The following is a 25,564-nucleotide window of genomic DNA, read 5'->3' on the forward strand; positions in this document are numbered from 1 at the left end:
TGTGGTTGGCATCACACAGCCTTTGACCTCCCGCCGCTGACGTATCGCACTGTGCGTAACGCCCTCGGGCTCGCCACCTCGGCATCTCCTTCCTTCGCAAGGGCCGAACAATATTCCATTCTGCTGTCCGGGACCGTCCCGGCTGAGCTGGGGCAGGCTGGTCTCCTGCTGAAGCACCAAATCGGAGCCTCCATGTGGAACCTGCCGAGTTGCTCCTTTGACACAAGTTCCCAGGGGGGCGGGGGCTGGGCAGAGGCTTGGAGAATCCACCCAGCAGCGTCACTCAACTTCCCAGAGGTGTTGGCCCCACCGAGCTGCCACAGACACTTCCTTCTGCCCGCCTCCTGTCCCTTCTGGCTCCTGCAGGGACAGGGGCGCTCCCTCTGGGCCAGGCCCTGGCCGGGCTGTGTGCACTTTCCCCTTGGGTCTTCCAGCCCATGTACAGACGGGGGAACTAGGCCTCGGGGAGGCCAAGCACTTGGTTCAAGGTCGCGGCAGAGCTGGGACTGGGATGCGCCTGCCTGACCCGCTTGTCGGACCTCGGTCCTGCGAACTTTGCAGGGAGCTCGCGGGAATGTTCACTTGGGATCTGTGGAGACAGAACGCGTTGGCTCCAAAGACGAGGAGACAAGTGTGAAATCAAAACGGATAAATGTTTAAACGCGTACAGAGCGCAGCTTTCTGTCAGCCTCCCTAATTGTTAAATTTAGCATTCGGAAAAGCCTCATTGCATTTGGAAATAATGTGCTGGCGGGATTTTCTCATGTCACACTATCCCTCATGATTGCCTGGAGATCGTAGCCAGTCTGTAAAGTAAATGTTTCTTGGCCCCAAATAACCTCAAAAGCGAGTTTAGGAAAAATCCTTGAAGAAATGTTTTCAGGCCAGAACGGCATATTTAATGTAGGAGGTGCGTTTTAATATGTTCGCCGTGCTGTGGGACTCTAAGACCCGGGAGGTCGTGAAACAGCCCTGGATCTGAATTCGGTTTTGCACATCTGGAGAGGGCAGAGCACCTCACCCTTGTGTCACACTCCCCTCCCTCGGGACCCCACGAAACCAGCACGTGCTTCGGTTAGAGCCAGACGGACCTGGGGAAGATGCCAGCTCGGCGTCTGCCTCGCCGAGTGATCTTGGACGAGGCTCTTCGCCTCTCTGTGCCTCAGTCTCCACACCTGTAAAGTGAGGCAAAAAACAGTACCTTCCGCGTCAGATAATTTTGAGGATTCAGTGAGTTAATCATGTCAAGCGCTTAGAATGGCCCCTGGCCCAGAGTTAACTGCTCAGTAAATGTGACTCTTACTATCACTGCTCGTCTCCTGCACAGGGGATTCAAGGAGGCTCCAAATTACATGCGGTGTGGAAGGCTGAGGAAAGTGCGGAGGGATTTGGGGGCGCAGGAATGATAAGACCAGGAAACAGCCAGCGAGGAGGGGAGGGGGATGGGCAGGTCCGTGGGGCCCCCACCAGGGCAGTTTCTTCTGTGGTTTAGGCCCTTTGCTGCAGACCCGCCTGGGTTCGGGTTCTCTGAAACAGCCGCTTCTCACCGCCTTGGCCGTTCTGGGCCCTCCTGTTTCCCGAGCTCCACGGGGGGCCCACGGCTGAGTATTGGTTTCCAAGCATGATGTGGACTTTGCCCTGAGCGGCGGAGCCCAGGCCCGGGTTGGGAGGGAGGTGGGGCACTGAGATGGTGACAGGTCAGCGGGTCTGAGAAATGTTTGGAGATGGGGCGCGCAGGACGCACTGATGAGGGGTAGGATGAGAAGCAGGGATGCGTCCTGGGGCTCCAGTGCGTCGGTGGCTGGAAGCACCATGTGCAGTGATGAGAATCAGGCAGAGGAACCCCTGCGTGCCTGGGGAAACGGAGCGTTCTCTGGAGCGGGAAGGCGCCGCCTTTGGGGTGCCCACAGGACTTCCCAGCGGGGGCAGGTGGATGAAGGGGCCGAACTGGCATGCCAGGCGCTCAGCTGGCCTCTGCACTGCAGTTACTCTGTTCCTTGTCTGCTTTGTCAGGATTTAAAATGAGAAGTCAGGAGAGGGTGTAGAGAAATTCAATGAGAGTGCTCATTAGTTCATCTCTTTTCTCTTTTGAGCACCTACTGGGTACCAGGCACTGGTTTGGGTTCTGGGGACACAGCAGCGATAGACAAAAGTCGCTGGCCTCATGGGTCTCAAATTCTGGTGAGGGCTAGGGCAGACACTTGATCAATAAAACGAGAATGAAATACGTCTGTGTTAGCTGGGGGCTGGGGGGTAGAGTGTGTGGGGGCCGTGGTGGGGGGCATTTACTCTTCACAGGGGTGGGGGCAGTACAGTTCTCATGGTGGACCTAGAAGGCTGTGTTGAGTAGGGACACTTGAACAGAGACCTGAGGGGGGTGGGGAACAAGCCAGGGGGACGCCTGGGGGTGGAGCCTTCTGGGGAGATAGCAGCTTGGAGGCTCCAAGCGGGGTGAGCTTGGTGTGTCTGAGGGCGGTGGGGGGTGTGAACGGAAGGCACGGGGGGTGCTGGGGAGGGCTCTGGGAGGGTTCCCACCACTTCGGGCTCTGAGCACAGAAGGGATAGCACTGACTTTGGCGAGGGTAAGATCCCTCTGTGGAGCATGGGCCGTGAGGGGGCTGAGGCCGGCAGAGGGAGCCTGGGGAGAAGGTGGCTTCAGGACTCCAGGCGGGGGACAAGGTGGCTGAGAGCTGGGTGGCCGCGAGGAAGGTGGGAGACATCAGATTGTAGAGTTTTTAGAAGTAGACCTAACGGAGTTTGCTGATGGGTGGATGGGGTGTGGGAGGCGAGAGACAGGAGTCTCCCAGACCCCCAGGTCCTAGGCCAAGCGGGGGAGGCTCAGGACGGCATCCCAGAGCACTCTGGCCTGGAGAAGGACCAGCTTGGCATCAGGCACGGGGAGGTTGTGCTCACGGCCAGTGCTGTCAGAGAGGCCGTGGTCCTGGCCCAAGGTGCCCTGGAGTAGCCTGAGTCATTGCTAGTTGGTCCTGGGGACCTTCCCGCACCCCCCCCCTCCCGCCCCCCAACCAGCGTCTTGTTGGACGTGGAGGCAGGAGAAGGATGGAGGAATGAGGGTCTCAGTTGACCGTAAACGTGTCTGTCTACTTCAGCAGACCTCCCGTGGCTCGGCCTGGTCTGGGGACACAGAGCTGACGCAGGAGGCCGACTGAAAGGCAGCGGGCATGTGGCCCCGGGAAAGGGGCAGGAGGGCATGTGTGTGGGTGGCCGTGGGGGAGAGGTTGGTGATAAGGATGTGACCTTGAGGACTAGTTACCGCGAGCCTTGATTTCAAGAGTTATTCCTACCTTGTACCTTTGCAGGAAATTCAAGGAGGAAACCCGTAATTGTGTAGCTCAGGAGGGTAATTTTGCTTTGAACACATCTTCATTTCGAACTTTTAGATCATTCTGCTCCTTGAAATGAAATGTTCATGGCAACCCATTGGATCAGCCAGAAATGCTTTTGCTGCATATGATAGGAACTCTGATGTAGACAGTAAACACCTTTTCCTCTCACAGAATGAGGTGTCCCGGGTTCATGGTCCTAGAGCTCGAAATGCCATTTGCACTCAGGCTCCTCCTGTCTTTCTGTTTTCCTGTCTTCTTGCCAGTTGCCCCCTAATCCTACGATGGCTGCCACAGCTCCAGGCATCACATCTGTGTAGACCTGCAGCCAAAGGCAGGCGGCAGGAGCAGTTGGGGAGAGGGTTCTCACTCTGTTTGAGGACACTTCCCCCAGTCCCCATCTCTCCCCAGTCATCTTCCTCTTAGGTCTCTTTGGCCAGATGGGACCTATGTGTACCCCTAAACCATTCCCTGGGGAAGAGGACAGGGATTGGTGAGAGTGGCTTAGAATTCCTCAGAATTCATTCTTTGGGGCTGGGAGAGGGGCCCCCTACCCACTGCTGGGACAAGTCAGTTCTTTGAAGTCTGAAGGTAAGGGGGTTATTAGCCCTTCAGTAGACAAGCTGGGCCCTGTGTCCGTTCCAATCATCTCTGGGCATTATCTCATTTAATCCTCAGAACAGCCTGAGAAAACAGTTACTATTCCCATTTTACTGATGAGGAAACTGAGGCTTAAGCTATGTAACTTGCCTCAGGACACACAGAAGTGTATCACTCTTATAGAATTGTGTGTGTGGGGGGGGGGCTGTTATGATGCCTTGATACTAAATAATAGGTAATAATGAAAATAATGGTAGGAATAGGCTTCTGTATTGATTACTGGGCAGTCTGTGCAGGGAGCACTGCCCAGGGGTGGCAGAGGCCTTGGAAAACCGAGGGCAAATCTGAGAATTAAAAAATGCCAGTGACGAAGTGAAGCTTCCCATAGTCACGGCCAGGGCCACGTAGGGAGGTAAACCTGGGAAAGCAGGTCCAGATCTTGTATTCTGCACCTCTCTGCTGCATGGTTTTCGGTCTCTGCTGCCTGGGCTCGAGGATGCCCCGGGCTGCGGCCGTCAGGTGGAGGGAAGGGGGTCAGTGGGCTAGGGCAGAAGGGCCAGGAGCCAGGTGCAGGAGGGCAGCACCTGAGGGTGGCTTGGCAGAAATGTTCCATGGAGCGCCCGCCACACTCACCCCCACAATCAGGCAGATGGTGAGTGCTGATGGTGTAGGGTTTTCAGCAGGGAGGGGAAAGGGGCCAGGCCGGTGGCTCGAGGTACCGGCAGAGGGGCAAAAAAGCATAGATGGGGACGTGACAGGAGCCCCTGGCCACAACCCTGGGCAACTACTAACTTGTCCTCTTAGAGCCTCAGTTTTCTTATCTGTAACGTGACGGCGGGGGGAGGGTCCAGCTCTGAGAAGATTTCTTTCTCATGGTGTAACCTAGGGCAAGTACAAGCCCGGCCGTGCCTCAATCTCTTCATCTGTTAAATGGGATTCATGACAAGAGTGATTGCCTCTGGGTTGACAGTCAAGATGGAGTGAGACCGTGCAGTGCCTGGCACGCTGTGGGTCAGTGAGAAGCATCCTCGGGCATTGTCATGGGGTTTCACGGTTCACGGGCAAGGAGCCTTCCGAAGCCCTGTGTAAGTTGCGCCCAGTGTCCCTTCTACTGCCCTGCTCTGCCCCCTTCATCCCAGGTGGCTCTCCGATGGGAGATCACTGAGCAAGAATAGCTAACGTTTATCAACTGCCCCCTGCACGCCAGGTGTTGGGCCCTGAGTGTCACATGAAGCATCTCATTTAATTCTCATAAGAACTCTGTGGGGTGCGGACACTATTGTTTCCCCCATTTTAGAGATACAGAAACTGAGGCAGGTGGAGGGGAGTTCGGGATCAGTTTCCATGTCTTTCCTTTCCTTGTCCTTGTCCTTGTCCTTGTCCTCTCCTCTCCTCTCCTCCCCTCCCCTCCCCTCCCCTCCCCTCCCCTCCGATAGAGATTGCTTGTGGCCCACTAAGTGCTAGGTGCTGTGGGGGAGATGGGTAACCCTGACGAGCACTGTTGCTGTCACGTGTAGCTGACGTTCTAGTGAGAGACAGACCTTAAACCATGTTCACTTATTTGGAGAAGCCCAAGGACAGGGGACAGTGGGTGCTGACTCTCCCCCGAGAGCAGTGCCCTGAAGGGATGTTTGTTTCCCACGGTGACAGGTGCAGCACAGGTGTGCTACAAGGTCATGAGCATGTAACAGGATGAATATTTGTTGAGAGGATGGGTGGTGGAGGGTGGGGAACTACTTTAGGGGGTCCTCTGAGGAACAGGAGGACCACTCTGAGGAGATGACTCGGGTGCTGAGACCTAAAAAGCCGGGGCAGGGCATGCCAGGGGGCGGATGGAGCCAGTGCAAAGGCCCTGGGGTGGGGGCACGTGTAGTTTGTGAAGGACTAGAAGGGAGGCCAGTGTCGCTGGAGCCCCAGCACGGGGGCTAGTGGGCAGGTGGGGGAGACGAGGGCGGCATGGCGGTGCAGTGGCCCAGGCCTGTGTGTGCCTGTGCCTTCCTCTGGGAGGGGAGAAAGCAGCGACTTGAGGTTTTCCCACAGCTTGGCGGCATGTGGGGTAAGGGGCTTTCTTTTCAGGTGTCCGGGGGGGGGGGGGGTTGGCGTCAGAATCCTGCTGTTGTTCTAGCTTTAGGAACCTCCTTGTGCGTCACCCCAGGGCCCCGTGGGAAGGGGGCAGGGATGGGCTGGGAGCCCAGATTGTGAGCGCTTCAGAAAGCCAGGTGGGCTCCAGACGCCTGCCGGGGCCGCCCAGGCTGCAGATCTGGGCCTGCTTGCCACCTGGGTCCCGGCTGGGCCTCCCCTGCTGGCCCCTCACAGCCAGGGGGGCGGCTGCTCCGGATACAGCCTCCCTCGGGGATGCCCACCTCCCTTGGCCGGGCTCTGTGCACACAGCCCTCCCCAGCCGCAGGCCTGCGGTCCCCACAGGAGAGATTTCTCTTCCTCCAGCCGGTCCAGGGCAGCCCGTGCACTGAAACACGGAGGCCAGTGCCTCCCCCGGGCCCTGGGCTCTGAGTCTGAGCCGCAGCCTCTGGCGCTCATTTCTCCTTGGGCTGGGAGACTCCCTCGCCGGCCCCTCGGCTGCTGGCGGAGGGCGTAGGGGACTGTGGAGGCGAGCGTCTCTCGAAACAGCTTCTTACTTTAGAAGTCGTTGAAGTGAGAGGTGGTTGGGTCCTGTGGCCATCTGAACGTATTTGAAGCTCACTGACCTGGCTACAGGCCTCTGCGTGATTTGGCTCCTGCTGACAGCACCTCTCTTCAATCACTGAACATTTTTTTCGAGCGCCTCCTGTATGCCAGGCCTTACTTCCCTGAGCACTTAGGATTCGGCAGGGAACTCAACATCTCTGTCCTGATGCAGCTGACCTCACGCACCCCCTCCCTGTTGGCCAGGCTGCCTTTTGTGCTACAAGCTTCATCCCGCCTCTGGACCTTCGTCCGTGCTGTTTTCTCTGCCCGTCACCCAACCGCTTGCCCCTTCCCTTGTCCCCACGGGCCACACAACTCACGATTCGCCTGACAAACCAGGATTGTTTGCTTTGCGAGAACCAGAAACAGATTCTGGTGAACTCAAGGACGGGGCTGGGGCGGGGGGAGAGGGGCCCCTTAGAAGGTTAAGGAGCATCCACAAAGTCCGGGGGAGACCTGGGAGCCGGCCTTAGAAAGAACTGACACCCGGAAGTGCCTGGCTTCTAGGGAGCAGGAGCGGCGGGCACCGTCTTCGGGGCACAGCTCTTGGGAAGACTCCACGCCAGCTCTTCCCTCTCCTTGGGCTCCTCCGCCTACGGGTCATGTTCCTGGGGCCGGTGGGAGCATCACTCTAGCTTTGCACGGACGCTGTGTCCTCGACCTGGCCTGGGTCGGCGGTGGGGGGGGATGCAAGACCTCGTGGGGCTGTCCCAGCAAGACGATGTTCCATATGGGAGAGTCGGCCCCAGAGGTGGTGCCCAGGAGGCCACGGTCTGTTCCTGCTTATTTGGGCTTGGACGTCCCCTCCTTGGGAAAGCCCTGAGATGAGCCAGACTTGGACTGTGCCAGTCAGGAGCGTTTTCATTTGCAAGAACAGACAACCCAGCCGGACGGTGGCCCGAGCAGATAACCGCACCCCGTAGCAGCCATGCCACCTGCCAGGAACCTTCCGTCCTTCGTTCCGCCATCCTCCGCAGTGTCCACAGGTCGGCTCCGTAGCCCTATGCGTTGCTCCCTCTCGTGACTGTGTCCCGGGCACAGGAGGGATGGTGCTGCTTTCCCTTTTATCGGGGAGGGAGGGATTTTCCAGAATCCCCTGGTGTCTCCCTGGCTGCAGCTGGTTCAGTTAGGAATGGGGCTTTGGGGCTAGTGTCGAAGATCCCGGCTACAGAGGCTGATACAAACTAGCGCTTTATTTTCCTTTGCTGTGAGAGGAGCCCAGAGCTGGGTGGTCTGGAGCTGCCAGGGTGGCCTCACGAGACCTTTGGGGACCACACTCTGTGTTTCTTCCTGCCCTGCCGTGCCTGGCATGTTTTGGTCCTCCGAGTCCTATTGTGGCCTAGGAGGACTGCAGGAGCTCCAGCCGTCCCCTCTTTGTTCCAAGCAGGAAGAAGAAAATGGAAGGCCAGGGACCGAGGGTTTTTGCCAGAGCTTTCTACCAACAGCCTCTCCTCCTGTCTCACTGGCCACGTCTAGCTGCGGGGGAGCAAGGGCGTTCACGGCTGCGTGGCCGGCTTCGGTCGTGAGGGTTTCGGTACTAGTGTGGGGTTGGGGAGAGGGTTGCTGCTAGGCAACCGACAGGGTCTGCCACGCGAGATCTCCGTCTCTCCCTTGTGGTGTTTGTGGCACAAGACACAATGTATTTATCCCAGCTACTCTGAATTTTCTTGTTTCACTATTAACAATAGTCACGAACTTGTTTGGGTGACGCTCCCTTACAGAAAAGAGACACGTGTCCCTGCCCTTGTACAGCCTGCGTTCTGAGGGTGGTGGTGGGCTTCTCAGCAGCCTCGCTCAGCCCCTCAAGTGAAGGTTCACCTAATGCCCTCCCTTCTCGTTCGGCTCCAGGGTGATTGCCAGACGCGCGAGGAGGCGGTGACGCTCGGTGTGGGCCTGTGTAACAACGGCTTCATGCACCACGGTAATCTGTCCCTTCCCTTCAGCCCGGCCTCCTGGGGGCGGGGGTCTGCCCTGCTAAATGATTTTTTTTTTCTTTTTAATTTCAGAGGGAGAGAGAGGGCGGGGGGAGAGGGGCAGAGGGAGAGAGAGAGAGAGAGAGAGAGAGAGAATATCTCAAGCAGGCTCCATGCTGTCGGTGCAGAGCCTGATGTGGGGCTGGATCCCACGACCCTGAGATCGTGACCTGAGCTGAAACCAAGAGTTGGATGCTCAGCCGACTGAGCCACCTGGGTGTCCCCTGGGGTGTGTGTCCTGGGATAGAAAACCTAGTAGGGACTCTGGTCCCTGGTGTGTTTTATGGAAGGATGGGGAGCTGAGGTCCAGAGAGAGCACATGGTGGGCTGGAGACTGTCCAGCCTGCCCACGGTGAGCCCGGGCTGGATGCTGGGTGTGGGCCTGGAGGCTGCCGGGGGTTTGGGGTGTCTCAGGAAGCCCCCTCCTTCCCCCTCCCACTTCTGCCCTGATTGAGAGATCACCTCGGGGCTTCCATAGGGACCAAGGTGGCTGGCTGGTAATGCTTGACTGGAAAATGGATTGGATCTGAGGTCAAAACTGTGGGCTTCCTATGCTCTCCTAGAAGGGACGCGGCCTCCGGGTGGGCAGTGAGGCCGGATCGTGCAGGCCTGGCCCACGGGCTTCCACGGGGAGGAGAGGACGGGGGTCTGAGGGGACAGAGGACAGGCAGGTTGTAAGTGTGAGGGGAAGGGAGCTGGGCCAGGACATTTGCACCCCTTTCCCTGGCCTGACCCCTTAGGTAAGTCACTGTTCTTTCCACAGGAGAAGCACGTAAAGCAGGGAGAGGGGTGGGCGGTCCTGAGATGATCCTGAGGTGGGAAGGTGGGGAGAAGGAGGGAGGGATTGGTTCTGTTGACTCCATTTCAAATTTAAACAGAAGTTAATACTTCGTGTGCCTGGCCTCCTTCTGCGCACTCCCCATGTATTAGTTAGTCTAATCCTGTAATGATCCTTTGATGTTGGTATTAGTATCATCCCTATTTATAAGTGAGGAAATGGAAGCCCAGACAGTTAAGAAACTTGCTCAAGGTCACATAGCAAGTCGGAGCCTGGATTGGAACCGAGGCGGACGGGGTTTACAGGCCACACGCTCAGCCACTGGGGTCTGTGACCTTCCCTCCTGCTGGCCCTGGGGGAGCCCTGAGGCTCCTACGCTCTCAGGAGGACACGTAGACTTTTAACTCCCACCAAAGAACCCCCACTTCTAGAACTCTCCCTGTGGCTTTGGCACTCACAGTTTCCCTTGCCTGGGGTGCCCGGCCTGCCTCACCCCCCAGCCCCCAACTTACTCAGTGTTTCTGCTGGGTTCACACCTCCCCAGGCTTCCCCAGACATCCCGCCTGGATGGCTCCTCTCCTTCCTCGCTGGGTGCTTAGCTCATTCACTCTTCTTCATGGGGCTGTTCTCTCCCTGTTAGACTAATATTCCCCTCTTCCCTGGGTTTTGTTCATGCTGCTGTTTTCCAGCTGTTGCTTTCCTGGTGCAGGCACCTTGCTAGGCTCACAGCCTAGTGTGCATGAGCGGGTGCGGGTGCGTGAATCAAACAATGACAGGAGTCCGTGTTCTGGAACAGCACGGGCATGTGAGGAGGACTTTGACTCTGACTCCAGTGCAGTGGGAGTCCTGGCAGGGTTCTGAGCAGGGGAGGCACGTGCTTGATCCCTCTGCAGGGCGGTGGAGAGCGCCCGCGGGGTTGACGGCGGAAGGAGAGAGGCCAGTGCCCAAGCGATTCTGATACTCCAGGGGAGGGATGATGTGGCTTGCGGCCCGCTGCAGTTGGAGGGGTGAGCCTCGGGTGGGTCTTCTGTCCATTCCTCCTGCCGGCTTCTGCTTTATGCTCTAACTCAGAGGTCAGAGAACTCTCTGTGCAAAGGACCAGACAGTAAATATTTCAGGCGTTGCAGGCCGTGGAGCCTCTGTTAACAGCTAGTGTAGCATTAAAGCAGCTACAGGTAATACTTAACTAAGTGGGCGTGGCTGTGTGCCAGTAAACTTTATTTAGGAAAACAGACAGTGGGCCACAGTTTTCCACTCCTGGTCTAGCTGCTGGATTTGCTGTCCCTTCGGCAGGATGAGAAACGTGCCGGTGGGACGGCAGGTCGTCAGGTGCCTCCCCTGTCTTGTAGCCAGCAGGCCTGGTTCCAGCCCTGACTCAGCTGACTCCCAATAAACCTCTGGCCTGCTCTGTGCCTCAGTTTCCCCAACTTTCCCTGGAGGCCTTGTCGTCCCCTCCTCCTCTGAGCTCTGAACATGCCCATGGCTCTGTGCGGTTAGGGGTTAGGGCACACTCCCAGCTGCCTGTTTCCCCGGCTGAGCTGGGCAGGTTGGGCCTAGCCAGGGTCATTCCCGTCCATCGGCTCCTCTCACCAAAGTCCCTCATTCCCAGAAGCCGCTCTGTTCCCCGCGGCACCCTCTGACAGCTCCGTCCTTCCCACCAATCAGCTGGGCAGAACCTCTCATTTGTGGGTGAGAGTAATTAGGGGTCCACCCCAGCTGCTATTCTGGGAAGGCCGCTGGCCGAGGACATTCTGCGGGGGGTAACTCCCAGGCAATGCCAACACCCTCAGAGAGAGAAATTGCAGGGCGTGGCCCCTGCTCCCCTGTTCCCTGCCACGAACTCAGAAATGAGCTAAAATAGGAAAGGGCCAGATCCTAGGGCTGTGGCTGCTGCAAAATGCAGGTTAGGGTGCAGAGCGGAGGGTGTAGGTACGGCCCATGTGGCGCCTCCCGAGGCGTCTGCCCTGAGCTCCCGGGCCCTGAGGTGTCCTCAGGGAGGGCCCTGAGAGGCTGATGGTCCAGCCTTTCACTTAGGCACATACAGGGAAACTGAGGCTCACCATCTAATTCCCCACTCCCTGGAAGCTGGTGGTGTTATGATGCCCATAGATGAGGAAGCAGAGGTTCACAGAGGCTAAGGGGACATGAAGTTGGGCAGGGGCCGAGCAGGGGTTCGAACCCGGCCAGAGGCCTTGACCGAAACCTGGATCTGCGAGTGGGGGACCTCACCTGGCTGAGCTCCTGGACTCTGAGATTCCAGCTGTTTCCCCAAACATTTCTCCCAAGACACAACACGCTTCTTCCTCCTACCTCCCAGAGTCTTTCCTCTTTGTGTTTACAGTGGAGGTGAAGCCAGCCGGCCCCCCGGGGCCTGGCTACCCCCGGCTCTGGGCAAAGCAGCAATTTGTGTGTCTGCTTTCTCCAAAGAGGTAATAGGGGTGGCCGGAGAAAGACACAAACAGCTAGATGTCCTGGGAAAGAGGGAGAAGGAAAGGATTGCCTTCTGCTGCTTTTCACGTAGCCATCAAATCGGGACACAGCCTCTGCCTTCAGGGATGGCGGGGACATCGCGAAGCTCAGGCAGCTGGTTTTCCTTCTTTCGGGGGCCTGCTGACTTCGGACAATTGCTTTCACCAAACCGAGCCTGGATCTCCCCCTTTGTGAAAGGGCAGGCTGGGCAGTGTGGTGAAAAGGGGGAGCCTACCTGCTGTGTGACCTTGGGCAGTTTAGTTACCTTCTCTGGGCCTTAGTGCCCCCACCTGTAAGAGGAGTGCAGCAGATCCTTCTTTGTCCCGGGAGTAAATGAATCTAAGTGTGCCTGGCCCTGGTAACTTAGTTCAACTGTAACCCACAGGGATCAGATCCCATGCTGGTTGTTACCAGTTTTTATTCATTTTCTGTCTTTTAGAGCAGAGATCAGGAAACTTCTTCTGCATAGGCCGGATAGTATAAATTTTAGGCTTTGTAGGCCATACAGCCTTTTGCAGTTATTCAGCTCTGTCACTGTGACATAAAAGCAGCCCTATAACATACATAAATGAATGGATGTGGTTGTGTCCCAATAAAACTTTATTTATAAAAAGAGATAGTGGGCCACATTTGGCCTTTAGGGGTTGCTAATCTGCAGTCTAAAATGTCTCATCATGGTCTGTTTCTGATTGTTAGTGAGGCTGGACTCCTTTTCATCTACTTGCTGCCCGCTTGGGTTTCCCCATCTGGTAGTTGCCTGTTCATATTCTTTTCCCATTTTTATCTATGTTTTACAGCTTTCTCTGGTTGATTTGGTGGTTTCTTTTATATTGTAGATATTTATTCCTTTTTGGTTTCAGACATTATGTTACTTTTGAATCTGCCATTTGCCTATGGTCTTGTTATTGAACCGAAGTTCTTAATTTTATTATATTGCTTTTTTGGGAGGTCTTGTGTGTGAACTCTTTCTACCCTAGGACAAAGATATTTTACATTTTGTTTGGTGAGCTTTAGTTTTCCTGTTCTTATTTTTAGGTCTTTAATCCATCAGGAGTTTTTTGTTGTATATGGTGTGTGAGGTAGGGATCTGCTTTTATTTTTCCCCGTGAGTCAGTTTTTCCCCTATATCATCTGTGGAATACTCCACGTGATCATCATTATCATATACTAAGTTTCCATGAACACATGATCCTATTATGTGATTTCTGGTTCTTTATCTGGTTCAGATATAATTCCACACTATTTTTGTTACTACGGCTTTGTAATATTGTCTTCACAGCAGATGGGACAAGTTCAGATTTTTCAAGAGAAGTCAGAACGCGAGACTATTATGTGAAATATCCTAATACGTTAGTGTTGGCACATGCTTCTATTGAATGAAACACTGTGCTAGCCAAAGAAAACTTGCCCAAGGGTTGGTTCCAGCCCACAGTGGCCAGTTGGCAAGTGTTGCTGAAACCTTCCCTTGTGAGCCTGACCATGTGCTGTGTGTCTGTGGGTTTGCAGTGCTGGAGAAGAGTGAGTTCAAGGACGAGTCCCAGTATTTCCGCTTCCACGCAGACGAGGAGATGGAGGGAACCAGCAGCAAGAACAAACAGCTGCGCAATGACTTCAAGCTGGTGGAGAACATTCTGGCCAAGCGCCTGCTGGTAGGAGCAGAGCCCAAGTGTGCATCAGCCTTCCCAGACCCGGCTGCAGACTGGGAGCCGGGTGACCTTCCGATTATGGCTAGAGAAGTTGGGCTCAACTCTGAGCACCCAATGTGGGGATTCTTGGTGGTGGCTGGTGACACTTCTCTGGCCAAGACGACCTTCTTTAGAAAGAGTTTGGGCTTGCTGGCTCCCTTTCTTTTCCTTTCCTTCTTCCCTTGCCCACCCCACGTCCCAGCTTAGCATTGTGCAGAGAGGTTGGCCTCCTGAAATGGCTCCTCCAAGGCCTTAGGTCTTCTGGGCTGGTGCCCTGTCCATGTGCATTTGCTGTAAATATCCTGGTAGTTGAGGGAGGACGTTTATCAGCCTATTCAGATCTTTCACCAGCCTCGCCCACCAAATCCTGCTTCTTTGCCTGTTGATAACTAGCGGCCTCTGTCTTCATGCTTGGTCCACAGGAGGCCATCAAGAGAGGTGCTCAGCAGATTAGGTCTCCTGCCACAGCCAGAGATGGGGCTGAAGTCTGCCTAATACAAGAGAGAAGTCTTCACTTCTCTCCTTTGGTACTTACAGGGGCCCCATAAATATGGGGATTCTCGTTTCTCCCACCATAAAGCCTGCCAGTGCTCCCCATCACACCTGGGATAAAATCCAGTCTCTCATCACAGTTCATAAGACTCTCTCTGCCTTTCCAGCTTCATCTCCTGTGTTCTCCCCTCCCTCTGATCTCCTTTCTTATGCTCTAGTCCTGTGGGCCTGATTCAGGGCCTTTGCACATGCTGTGCCCTCTGCCTGGAACACTTTTTCCACTCTTCATAAAGTTCTGTCCCTCATTTCATTCAGGTCTCAGCTCAGATAGCCTCTCCTCTGCCCCCCCCCCCCCGCCCCCGCCATGCCACGGTTATCACTTTAAGTGCTTTATTTTCATTCAGACTGCACACACCGTCTGCATCGCATTCTGTGTTTCTTTGCTTATTTGTTTGTAGTCTTTCTTCCCCACTAGACAGTCGGCTGCAGCAGGGCAGGAACTGTCTTGTTCAACACTGTTTCCAGTGCCCAGTAACGTACCTTGGTCATGTCATAGGCAGCAGCTCAGCAACTATTTGTTGAACACACAAATGCGATTCTCTGCATCTGCACCACCACCGAATCCTCGAACCTCCCGAACCTCCTGCCATCCTGCAATGGGACCGCTCCTCCCTAAACTCCTGGCCTGTCCCCAGGTCCTCAGTGGCTGGACACCTTTGGATCTGTTTTATTTGTTAAGCCAGCAGATCTTTACCGAGCACGTCAGTCTGCCAGCAGATGGGGAGACGGCGGTGTATAACCGAGGGGACTCGGTCTGCAGGTTGGGAGGAGACAGGGGCGCCGGGCAGTGAAAAGTAAAAAAATATGTGATCAGCAGCAGCCTGACGTGGGAGCCAGATGGTGTCTTCACTTGACAGATACGTGTTGCGCACCTGCCGTGTACTGGGTGCTGTTCATAGCTTTATCCTGCCGTGCACCCCTACTCCGTGTAGATCTGGGGCACAAGGAGCCGGCAGGATCACGGTCCTGGGGCCTTGGTCTCGGGGCCACGGCAGGGCTGGCTGCAAGCCCCATCCTCCCCCCACTGCCTCACTGGGTCTCTCCCGCCTTGGGCCCTCAGATCCTGCCCCAGGAGGAGGATTACGGCTTTGACATCGAGGAGAAGAACAAGGCCGTGGTGGTGAAGTCGGTCCAGAGGGGCTCGCTGGCTGAGGTGAGCCTTCTCAGAGGGACCACCTGCCGTGTCGGTGCTTCCTCCTTGCTCATTGCCGTGTGGGGAAACTGAGTCCGGGGCGGGCTTACCTGCGGTCTCTGGGGGAGCCGCGATAGAGCCCCCTGCTCCATCCATCCATCCACCCACCCATTCCCCCTCCCTCCTTCCCATTCATCCGTCCGTCCATCCATCCATCCATCCATCCATCCATCCATCCATCTATCCATCCATCCACCCACCCATTCCCCCTCCCTCCTTCCCATTCATCTGTCCATCCATCCATCCATCCATCCATCCATCCATCTATCCATCCATCCACCCACCCATTCCCCCTCCCTCCTTCCCATTCATCCGTCCATCCATCCATCCATCCATCCATCCATCTATCCATCCATCCACCCACCCATTCCCCCTCCCTCCTTCCCATTCATCTGTCCATCCATCCATCCATCCATCCATCCATCCATCCATCCACCCACCCATTCCCCCTCCCTCCTTCCCATCCCTAGCGTGCACGCCCCGGCTCCCATCATGGCCTTGTGCAGAGGTGCACGAGAAGAGCAGGTTTCTGAATCAGGTAGTCTTCTGCGTCAGCTGTGATGATGGACAAACTAATGATCAGTGGCTTGCCCAGGGCACGTCAGCGGCTCTGCCATGTCCGTGACATGTAGAGGAGGGAGGGGAGAGAGTCTGGCAGGCCAGGGATTCGGCCCCTGTCCCCTGAGCCGTTCGTTCCGGGGCGCGTGGAGGTGGGTGGGGAGAAGCACGTGTCATCTAGGCGCTGCGCTTGTGTCCTTGAACCACTGGGGAGTGCTTCTGGTTGCAGGGAGCCGCGTGCTCACCTCCCGGGAGCCCTGACGTAACGGTTAGAAGGAGGTGACCGGGGGTCTCGGTTCGGGGTCAACACCTCTGAGTTTCCCGGCCGAGCCATCAAGGGCACAGGGTGGGTGGCTGCCCCAGTTCGATGCCTCGTGTCCCCACACGGCAGGTGGGAAGCAGGGGACCGGCCACCGCGGTTTCTCCTCAAGGAAAGATGTCTTTCGTGTGGTGCCTGCGGCAGCCTTCCCTTCAGAGCTCGTTGGCCGGGACCTTGTCTCACCAGCCGCCCACCTGCTTGCCACAGCGGGGAGCGGGGCCGCCCCGGTGGGCTCAGGCGGGTCCCGCCGGGTCCCCGGGCCTTTCTCTGTGCTGCCTGCGCGCAGTCGGGGTTCCTTGGCCGGGGAGGAGGCGGGTGACCCGGTGTGGGTGTCTCCCCCTGCCTAGATGGCCGGCCTGCAGGTGGGGCGGAAGATCTACTCCATCAACGAGGACCTGGTGTTCCTGAGGCCCTTTGCCGAGGTCGAGCCCATCCTCAACCAGTCTTTCTGCTCCCGCCGTCCGCTGCGCCTCCTGGTGGCCACCAAGGCCAAAGAGTGAGTGTCCTCGCGGCGGGGTGTGCGGGGCCAGCCTCCCTCTGAGGTTGGGGCACTGACTGCCTGCCAGGGGTGGCGGTGGAGGGGGGTGAGCTGTCCTGGTTCCCCGAGGATGGGGCTCATTCCACAGGTGTGTCTCACGATGTTGCTGCTTTAATCCGTCCAACAGATGTTCTCGAGCGCCTACTGTGTACCGAGTGGCGTTTCAGGCTCTGGGGCTCCAGCCATGTCTAGATGGACACGTTAATACCCTTCGTAGGTCTCAGTCTAGTTGGAGGGTGGAGCAGGAGTCAGACGACCAAACAAAAGAAAAGCGAGAGACCTCCTGAACCAGGTGGTAGTAAGTTTGGGCCAGTCTATACAGCTGGGAAAGGCGACGGCTGTGTGGAGGGTGGGGGTCAGAGAGATGCCACCGTGAGCTGAGGGCAGACCCGAGGAGGTAAGGGAGGGAGTCAAGACAACTTCTGGAGGAGGAGGGTTCCGGGCAGAGGAGATAGCCAGTGCCAAGGTCCTGGGGTGGAACCGTGGCTTGTGTCTTTGAGGAACAGCGAAGAAGCTGATGGGGTGGAGCAGAGTGAGTGAGAGGGAGGGGTGGGTGATGAGGTCCGCCAGACCGTGGAAGCCAGGCCTTGTAGGACCTTGTGCCCATGGTAAGGACCAAGGAGCCACTGGAAGGCTCTGAGCAGAGGCAAGGCATGACGGGACATAGGTTCTGGAGGTGGAGACTAGATGGTCAGCGGTAAAGGCAGAAGCAGGGCAGAGGCAAGGAGGCTGATGGCCCAGCCCGGCCCAGCGTGGCCGTGGTAGGATGGAGAAGCATTTTCTATTTTAAAAATTGTGCTCTTGGTCTTCATTTCTCTCTTCTATTTAAGGCAAATGCTCCCAGTTTCCTATTGACGGGAGTGATGGAAAGTTTTAAATAAGATCATTTCAGTGACAAGGCAAGCCAATTTAGGGAAAATGATTGATAGTTTGGTATGTGAAAGTGGCAGAAATCACCCAGGGGAACGTGCCTGCTTAAAGTTCTGGAAATGCCTGGGGTTTGAGAACCGGCTCCCTAGATGGTTTTTTCTCCGGCAGGTGGCGTGGGGTGGGGGATGGGAGGAGGATCCTGAGGCCCATTGTTGGAGACATGGCCTTGACGGAGAAGCAGACAGCTGCCTCGAAGCCGCCGGATTAATGTCATCCCTTGTGCAGCCCTGGGCAGGTGCCACTCGCTCTTCTCTGATGTTCCACCTGCGGAATGGCCAAGACCTGGCCTTTCAAACTGTTCCCTAGGGGACACGTGTGGGCATTTTTCTAGAGTCGGCACCAAGATCTTCTGGGTCCCTTCTCACCCTCCCATCTGTTGAACAAAATATTCGCTGCCTGTGGTGCTGGTCTGACCACCGAGAAGCCTCCTCTCACTGAGAGAGTGACAGAGAAGGTGTAGAAGGGCGCTGTGGAATTTCTGTGCATGGATTGAATCTCCAAGGGCGGGCCAGGTGGTTCTGAGGAACCGGAGACCCTGGAGACACGGGCTGTGGTCCAATGAGGTTTTTCTTTATCTTCGGTTGCTGACAGCCTGGCATTGATACTACTTTGGGCTGGATTTCTCAAAAGTCTGGGAGGCAGAGGTCTCCCAGCGTGGTCCCCTGGGCTGTCGGGAGTAATACTGCATTTTCTTATGGCTGCTGCCGCCTGGTGCAGGATCATCAAAGTTCCCGACCATCCAGAGGCTCTGTGCTTCCAGATCCGTGGAGCCGCCCCGCCGTATGTCTACGCCGTGGGCAGAGGTGAGCCTCATAGACAGAGAAGGGGGCTTTGGGGGCCTGGTCTGTGTGTGTGAAACCATTACCACGAGGCCTGTGCCTCACCAGCACTTACTTTCTTTGTCTGGAGCAGCGGCATGGGGTTCGGGGGGGCACAGGTGGATAACTAACTGAGAGGAAGGCATAGGCAATGGTGGTGGGGTGGGGGGGGACTGTGGCAAGGTGAAGACAGACATGCCCACTATATTTATTTTTGAGATAGAGACGGCGCATGAGCGGAGGAGGGTCAGGGAGAGAGGGGGACACAGAGTCTGAAACAGGGTCCTGAGCTGTCAGCACAGAGCCCGACGCGGGGCTCAAACTCACGAGCTGTGAGATCATGACCTGAGCCAAAGTCGGATGCTCAACCAGCTGAGCCACCCAGGCGCCCCCCTCTAAGGACTCCACTTTTAAAGTTGAAACACTAATTGTCCACTTCTGTGGTCATAGTTGTACTTTTAATAGGTTTTGATTAAGAAAATACACATCATGGCAGAAAGCTACAAAGAATTTGTTAATATTTTTTAAAAAATTTCTTTACATTTATTTTCGAGAGAGAGACAGCACAAGTTGGGGAGGGGCAGAGAGAGATGGAGACACAGAATCCGAAGCAGGTTCCAGGCTCCAAGCTGTCAGCACAGAGCCCGATGCGGGGCTTGAACTCACGAACTGTGAGATCGTGACCCAAGCCAAAGTTGGACGCTCAACTGAGTGAGCCACCCAAGTGCCCCCCAGAATTTGTTAATATTTTAAAGTGGGTTTTTATTTTCTCGTTAAAGCAGTGGTTCTCGACTGGGGCACTTCCATTCTCTAGAAGACACCTGCCAGTGTCTGCAGACGTCTTTACTTGTGACCCTAGGGGTGGGGATGCTCCTGGCATCTCATGGGTAGAGGCCAGGGATGCTGCCGACCTTCCTGCAGCTCACGGACAGCCCCACAACAACAGAGAGTTTTCCAGTCCCAAATGTCAGCAGTGCTGAGGTGACAAGCCGTGCCTTCCAGCATCTGCAGGGAAGCCTAGGTGTTTATAGGTGAACCAAGCAAAAATAGTAAAGCAGCTAATATTTCTTGAGCACTTACTAAGAGCAAGGCACGGGGCTGAATGCTTTACATGTTTTATCCCCTGGATCTCTCAGGAACCCTGCGAATAGATGTTGTTAGTGTCCTCCTTTTACAGACGAGGGAACCAAGGCACAGAGAGGTTGAGGAACGTGCCCAAGGTCACACCGTTGGTCAGTGGCAGAGCCAGGCTTTGAACTCAAGCCCCTGGATCCAGGCCTGTGCTCGTCACTATGACACCAAACAGGCCTAATATTCTCTCGTGCACAGATGAAGCTTGGCGTTCATTTGCAATTCCAGACTCTTCTTATTAACCACACAAAACCCTGGGGGCCGAGAGCTGTAGTTTGGGAGTCATGGTATAGCCGAGAAAACATGCCCGTGAAGTCTGGTAAACCTGGGTTCGAATCCTGGCTTCTCCTAGCCAAGGGACCTTGAGAAAGTGACTCTGCCTCTCTGAGCCTTTTGTTTCCTGTCTGCGCAATGGGGCTGATCCCGTCATAGTATCACAGGTCACAGAGGGATTTTGAAGGAGATGAAGCTCTGAGGGAAGCGTACCTGGGTTCCAATCCAGCCTTCCTTGCTGTGTGAGCTTGGGCTAGCTGCTACTTCTCTGAGCCTCAGTTTCTTCTGCGAAGCGGGAGTGCCGGTCCCTGTCCTGCCTCCTGGACTGGGTTGGACAGTGGCTCTAGGGTGCAGGGATGGGGCTGGAATGTCTGGGGATGTGTTTGGGGGGTTGGGGCGGTGGGCGGGTGGGGGACGCTGTTCCTCGGGTCACTTGCCCTTGCCTGCCGCCGCCCCGGGCTCTCTCCGCCTAGGGTGTGCCACAAGCACTCCTGTCCCCTTAGGCTCCGAGGCTGCGGCCGCAGGGCTCTGTGCCGGCCAGTGCATCCTGAAGGTCAACGGCAACAACGTGCTGAATGACAGTGCGCTGGAGGTCCTGGAGCATTTCCAGGCGTTCCGGAGCCGCGGGGAAGAGGCTCTGGTGAGGCATCCAGCAGCCAAGGGGATCAGGGAAGCCCTGCTCAGCAGGGTCAGGGGCTGAGGGCCTCCTGCCTTCTGTGGGGAGAGGCCTGAAGGCACCACAGCATTTTGGGTGGGGGAGGGGGCTGCCTACCTTGCAGGGCTGACCTGGGTGTGGGCTCTGTGCCCGCTCTGTCTCCCTGAACCCGGGGGGCTGGGCCCTGACAACTCAGGGTCTCGGTTTCCACCCATGGGTGTGATCAGACCCTCTCTTCTCACTGCCTAGGCATGTTGGGCCAAGAGTTGATGGGAAAAGTTGATGCTATAGCTGGGTTGGGGGCCGGGGTCCCGGGGAGGGTGTTCATTCACTGGTTCATCTAGTCAGTGCTATGTGCCTGGCATGTTTGTAGGCCCTGGGGCTGCAGGAGAGACAAGGTTTCTGCTCCCATGGGTCTGACCTACATTTTCAAAGGCTCCCTCCTCCCCTGGCTTCTGTAGGGAGCATAGACTCTAGAGGGTGAGGGTCGAGCATGAGTGGAGCTCCCCTCAGGAAGGTTACAGAGCAAAGTCTTAGAGGACTTTCCACAGGTGATGTCACTGGCAGTCTAGAAGCCTGGGCTTTGGAGTCAGGGAATGGTTTGCCCCTTCGCCCCGTCCCTTCCTCCTTGGGCTCCTGGTGTCGTGGCCCCCCTCTTAGTCTGCTCTCCCGGCAGGGTCTGTACCAGTGGGTCTATCACACCCACGAGGATGCCCAGGAGGCCCGAGACAGCCAGGAGGCCCCCGGCGAGGACCCCCAGCCCGACTCAGGTAACGGGACAGGCGGGCAGTGTGGTAGAGACCCCGGAGGGGACCGACCGGTCCTCTTCTGGTGCCGTTGGCTCTGTATCACATTCTGATCGCAGCTTTCACAAAGTACCACAAACCTGTGGCTTAGAACATGCGTTTGTCATTTCAGTTACTGGAGGCCAGAGGTCCAAAGTGAGTCTCGCTGGGCCATCTGTCAGGTGTCAGCAGAGCTGTGTTCCTTTCTGGGGCTCTGGGCGGGGGAATTCATTTACTCGCCTCTTTCAGTTTCTAGAAGCTGCCTGCAAGCCTTGGCATGTGGTCCTTTCCTCTATCTTCAGAGCCGGCGATGTTGGTCTGAGTCCCCCTCACTCTGCCCTCTCTGACTTTTCTGCCTCCATATTCACTTAGGGGCCTTGTGGTCACAGCGGGATCATCTGGATTTTGCCTTATGGTAAAGTCAGTTGTTTAGCAAACTTAATTCCATCTGCAGCCGTGGCCCCCCCTTGCCATGTAACAGCATACCTCCGGGCTCTGGGGGTTAGGACACGGGCATCTTTCAGGGGCCAGTATTCTGTCTGCCCCAGGTTCCCATCTTTACCTCTCTAGCCCAGCCTCAGCCCTGGACTCCAGACCTGTCTTTCTGCCAGCTGTCCCTGGGATGCCCATCAGGCACTGTGCCCTTAGCATGGGCCACCTTGAATCCCCACCCTTCCCGGAAGCCTGGTTCTCCCCTAAGCATCCTACCCCATCCTTCCAGATTCTAAGGCCCCAAACTTTGGAGTACGCCCTGGCTCTTTTCTTTCTCCTCCCTCCCTCCGCCTTGATTTGTTGCCCTACCTTCTTCATGCGTCGGGAATCTGACTGCTTCCGACTGCCTCCATCACTGCCTGGCAAAAGCCACCATGTTTGCTCACCAGGACTCCCGCAGTAGCCTGCTTGCCGTTCTCCCTGTCCTCCCTTACTTCTCCTCCTGCGGGCTCTTCTCAAAAAACAGAACAGAAGCTTCCAGTGGCTCCTTCCAGGCAAAGATCAAGTTCTTCCTCCAGCTCCAGCCTGGCCTTCCAGCTGGGCCTCTCGGCACTTTGCCTCTTGCCCTCTCTACTCCATTCACGGCAGCTTCTTGCTCTTAAATACCAAATGTACTCCTGCCCCAGGGCCTTTGCACTTGCGGTTCCCCCTGGCTATAGAATGCTCTCCTCCAGAGTACTTCTTACCTCATGCTCTTCACCTCTCTCAACTGGGCTCACATGTCACGTCCTTAGGGAGTGTCTGGTGTTTTCGCTACTAGAGAGCAGAAGATCCACGAGGGCAGGGGTTTTGTTTATTTTCTGCCTTGCCGTATCCTCCGAGCCTAGAACTGTGCCTGGCACAGAGTAGGCACTCTACGAATATTTAGTTTGAATAATAACGCATTCTCTCCAGTTGCTTCTTTGGACTCTGCCCTGTACTTCTGCTGGGCTGGGGGCTGAGGCTGTGGGAAGAGTAGGGGGTTTGGATGCCTCTGTGTCTGACGGCTGTGGGCTCTCTGCTGGTACATTCAGGGACAGCAAAGAACCAGGGTTTATGGGGTCGTTCGGGGAGCCATCCCCCTACTGCTGAAGCACACACAGCCTGGCGGAGGGGTCCTAGAGGGGACAGGCTGACGGGGAGGGAGGAGAGGCCAGCTGGCAGCTCCCAGCCCGGTGTATGCCCTCTGAGAGGAAAGGGCTGTGGGCTTTCTTCCCCAGCGTGTGGGGGGATCCCTGATAATGATGGAAAAGCGTGCTGAGGGGAGCTGACCATTTCTCCTCTGCTTTTCAACAAGTAGAAGCACCTGCTACATACCATACCCGGTTCTAGGAGCTGGGGACACACGAGTGAGCAAGGTGGGCCGGGTTTCTGTCCTCGTGGTGCTGACACGAGGGGAAACAGACGGGGGACAGAAAAACTGACAGGCAGTGCCATAATATGAGTGTGAGGGGGTAAGACACATGTGTTGAGAGGTACTCTTTGGAGCGGGTGGAAAGGAAAGCAGTCCTGTCCATTTGTGCCTGCTTCCTTGTCTAGATATGTCACTACCTAACTGTGTGGCCTCTGAAGAATCACTTAGACTCTCTGGGCCCACGTCAATCAGGACTGAAAGTGGTCTACCTAAAAACATTGGCTCAGCAAACTGAGAAGGGAGTAGGGTCAAGGAAGCTTCAGGTCCAGCTCGATCCAGTTTTACGTACAGTCTCGTGAAGAGTCTCTCTGTGTGTGTCCCATTCTCAGCTGCGCTCCCTCTGTGTTGGTTTCTCTTTTACATGCTGTTTTCTGCGTGTGATGGTTCTGGCAGCTTGGAATCCAGTTGAAAAAGAGGATGTTCCCTTCTCTTTGTAGATGCGACCAAAGTCCCAGACTTGACTTTCATTGCCCTAGCTTGGGTCACATGCTCATTCCTGAACCAACCCTTATGAATAGGGGACGTTGAATCGCTGATCGCCCAGGCGTGTGCGTGTGAGGAAGGGTGTGGTTAGGGCTTCCCTCTCCTGAGCCACGTGGACTGGGAATGGGGCACAAAGGTGGGTTTCTAGGACAAGGGGTGAACGGTAGCAGGCTGGCGAGAATGAGCAGAGCAGCAGCACGGGCTTCATGGTCCCGTGTGTCCGACGATGACAAACGTTTGTGGTGCGGGGTCGGGGGAGGGCTGGCTGGGGGGTGGTTCCCCCTCCTCAGGTTTGCCGGTCCCTTTGGCTTCCAGCCTTCCCCCTGCTGTCCCTGGGTCCCCAGCTGAGCCTGCATGAGGACAGCCCTGTGGTCAGCCTGACGGTGGACAACGGACAACTGGAGCATGGCGTGGTGTATGAGTACGTGAGCACTGCAGGCATCAAGTGCCACGTGCTGGAGAAGATCGTGGAGCCCCGCGGCTGCTTCGGGCTCACCGCCAAGGTCTCGCTGGGCGCTGCCCCGCCCCGGGGGGCGGGGCGGAGCGCCCGATTCCCCTTTCCTCCAAGTTAGCCTGGGGCCCCCGCATTGTCGTCTCTGCTCCCCTGCCTCGTAGCTGTGGGACTTAGGAGAGTGGTTCTTCCCTCTTTAGTTAGCTTACTCATCTGCAAAATGGGCGAGTAATAGACTCCGTCTCCCAGGGCTATGACAAGGCAACTGCTTAAGAGCCTCCGTGGTGCACGCTGAGTGCTCAGTGGTTCGTGTTTGTGCAGATCCTCAAGGCCTTTGCTGCAGATGACAGTGTCTTTGTGCAGAACTGTGGGCGGCTCATGGCCCTGAGCAACATTAAGACCATGTCCCACTACGAGTTCCGCAACATCTGTGACACCAAGCTGGAGAGCATCGGCCAGAGGATCGCCTGCTACCAGGAGGTACCTGCGCCCCGCAGGGTCTCAGCCTGGGCTGTAAATGTCAAAATGCAACCCAGCTGAGACTAAGCGAACAGGAGCATCTATTGGTTTCTGTTACTCACTGAAAAGTCCAGAGGTGAATTTCAGGCAAGGTTGTTTCCAGGCGCTCAGACAGATACCGCACCGTCACAAAAGTGTGGCCTCTCTCCTCGTGCCTTTACTTTCCCGTGTTGGCTTCACCCTCGGGGCAGGCCCTTCTCGCGTGGTGGCAAAATGGTCCCCAGGAGCTCTCACCTCAGCCACCCCAGTAGAAAAGGAATTCGATGGGAACTCTTACTGGCTTGGCTTGGGTCCCTTGTGTACCCCTGTACCAACCACTTCAGGGACGGGAAGCCTTATCTGCCTCTCACAGACTGTGGACTGGGGGGAGGTGGTTCCTCAAGGGTAGCTCAGGGCAGCTAAAATGAAGGAATGAATGTGGGTAGGTATGCGAAGGCCTCAGATTTCTCCACACCTTCCTTGACATCTGGCTGCAGTGAAAGGCAGTGTAAGGGAATCCGCTTTTCCACTTGAAGTTATTGGCGTTTTGTCCAGTTTCTGAATGTCTGGGCCGGGCTAGGATCGAGTGGGTGCTGGGGGTGGGCCGGAATTCCCAGGCCCCTGAATCATGACCCTGTGCCCCCCACCTTTCTCAGTTTGCAGCCCAGCTGAAGAACAGGGTCAGCCCACCCTTCAAGCAGGCTCCCCTGGAACCCCATCCACTGTGTGGCCTGGACTTCTGCCCCACCAATTGCCACGTCAACCTCATGGAAGTGTCCTACCCCAAGACCACTCCCTCAGTTGGCAGGTCCTTCAGTATCCGTTTTGGTCGTAAACCCTCCCTCATCGGCCTTGACCCAGAGCAAGGTAACCGCACGTCTCTGTTAGGGGTTGTGTTCAGATCTATAGACACGTAAACAGAAACCCGTCTGGAGGCCAGCAGTCTGGGACTGCGATGGTGG

The 25,564-nt window shown here is 56.2% G+C and overlaps 1 protein-coding gene across 1 annotated transcript in view; it reads left to right on the top strand.

Annotated features, from left to right (window-relative positions):
- Nucleotides 1-25,564, top strand: part of PREX1 (phosphatidylinositol-3,4,5-trisphosphate dependent Rac exchange factor 1) — a 181,394-nt gene that overhangs the window by 133,682 nt on the left and 22,148 nt on the right. Inside the window, exons 15-24 of the mRNA XM_027046734.2 lie at nucleotides 8,478-8,550; nucleotides 13,356-13,498; nucleotides 15,147-15,239; nucleotides 16,503-16,651; nucleotides 18,341-18,426; nucleotides 20,349-20,485; nucleotides 21,177-21,270; nucleotides 23,969-24,156; nucleotides 24,426-24,584; nucleotides 25,259-25,469. Of these exons, the coding sequence (XP_026902535.1) occupies nucleotides 8,478-8,550; nucleotides 13,356-13,498; nucleotides 15,147-15,239; nucleotides 16,503-16,651; nucleotides 18,341-18,426; nucleotides 20,349-20,485; nucleotides 21,177-21,270; nucleotides 23,969-24,156; nucleotides 24,426-24,584; nucleotides 25,259-25,469 (1,333 nt within the window). The remainder of the gene's footprint in view (nucleotides 1-8,477; nucleotides 8,551-13,355; nucleotides 13,499-15,146; nucleotides 15,240-16,502; nucleotides 16,652-18,340; nucleotides 18,427-20,348; nucleotides 20,486-21,176; nucleotides 21,271-23,968; nucleotides 24,157-24,425; nucleotides 24,585-25,258; nucleotides 25,470-25,564) is intronic.

Source organism: Acinonyx jubatus, chromosome A3 (genome assembly GCF_027475565.1).
Source record: "Acinonyx jubatus isolate Ajub_Pintada_27869175 chromosome A3, VMU_Ajub_asm_v1.0, whole genome shotgun sequence".
Taxonomy (NCBI): Eukaryota; Metazoa; Chordata; class Mammalia; order Carnivora; family Felidae; genus Acinonyx; species Acinonyx jubatus.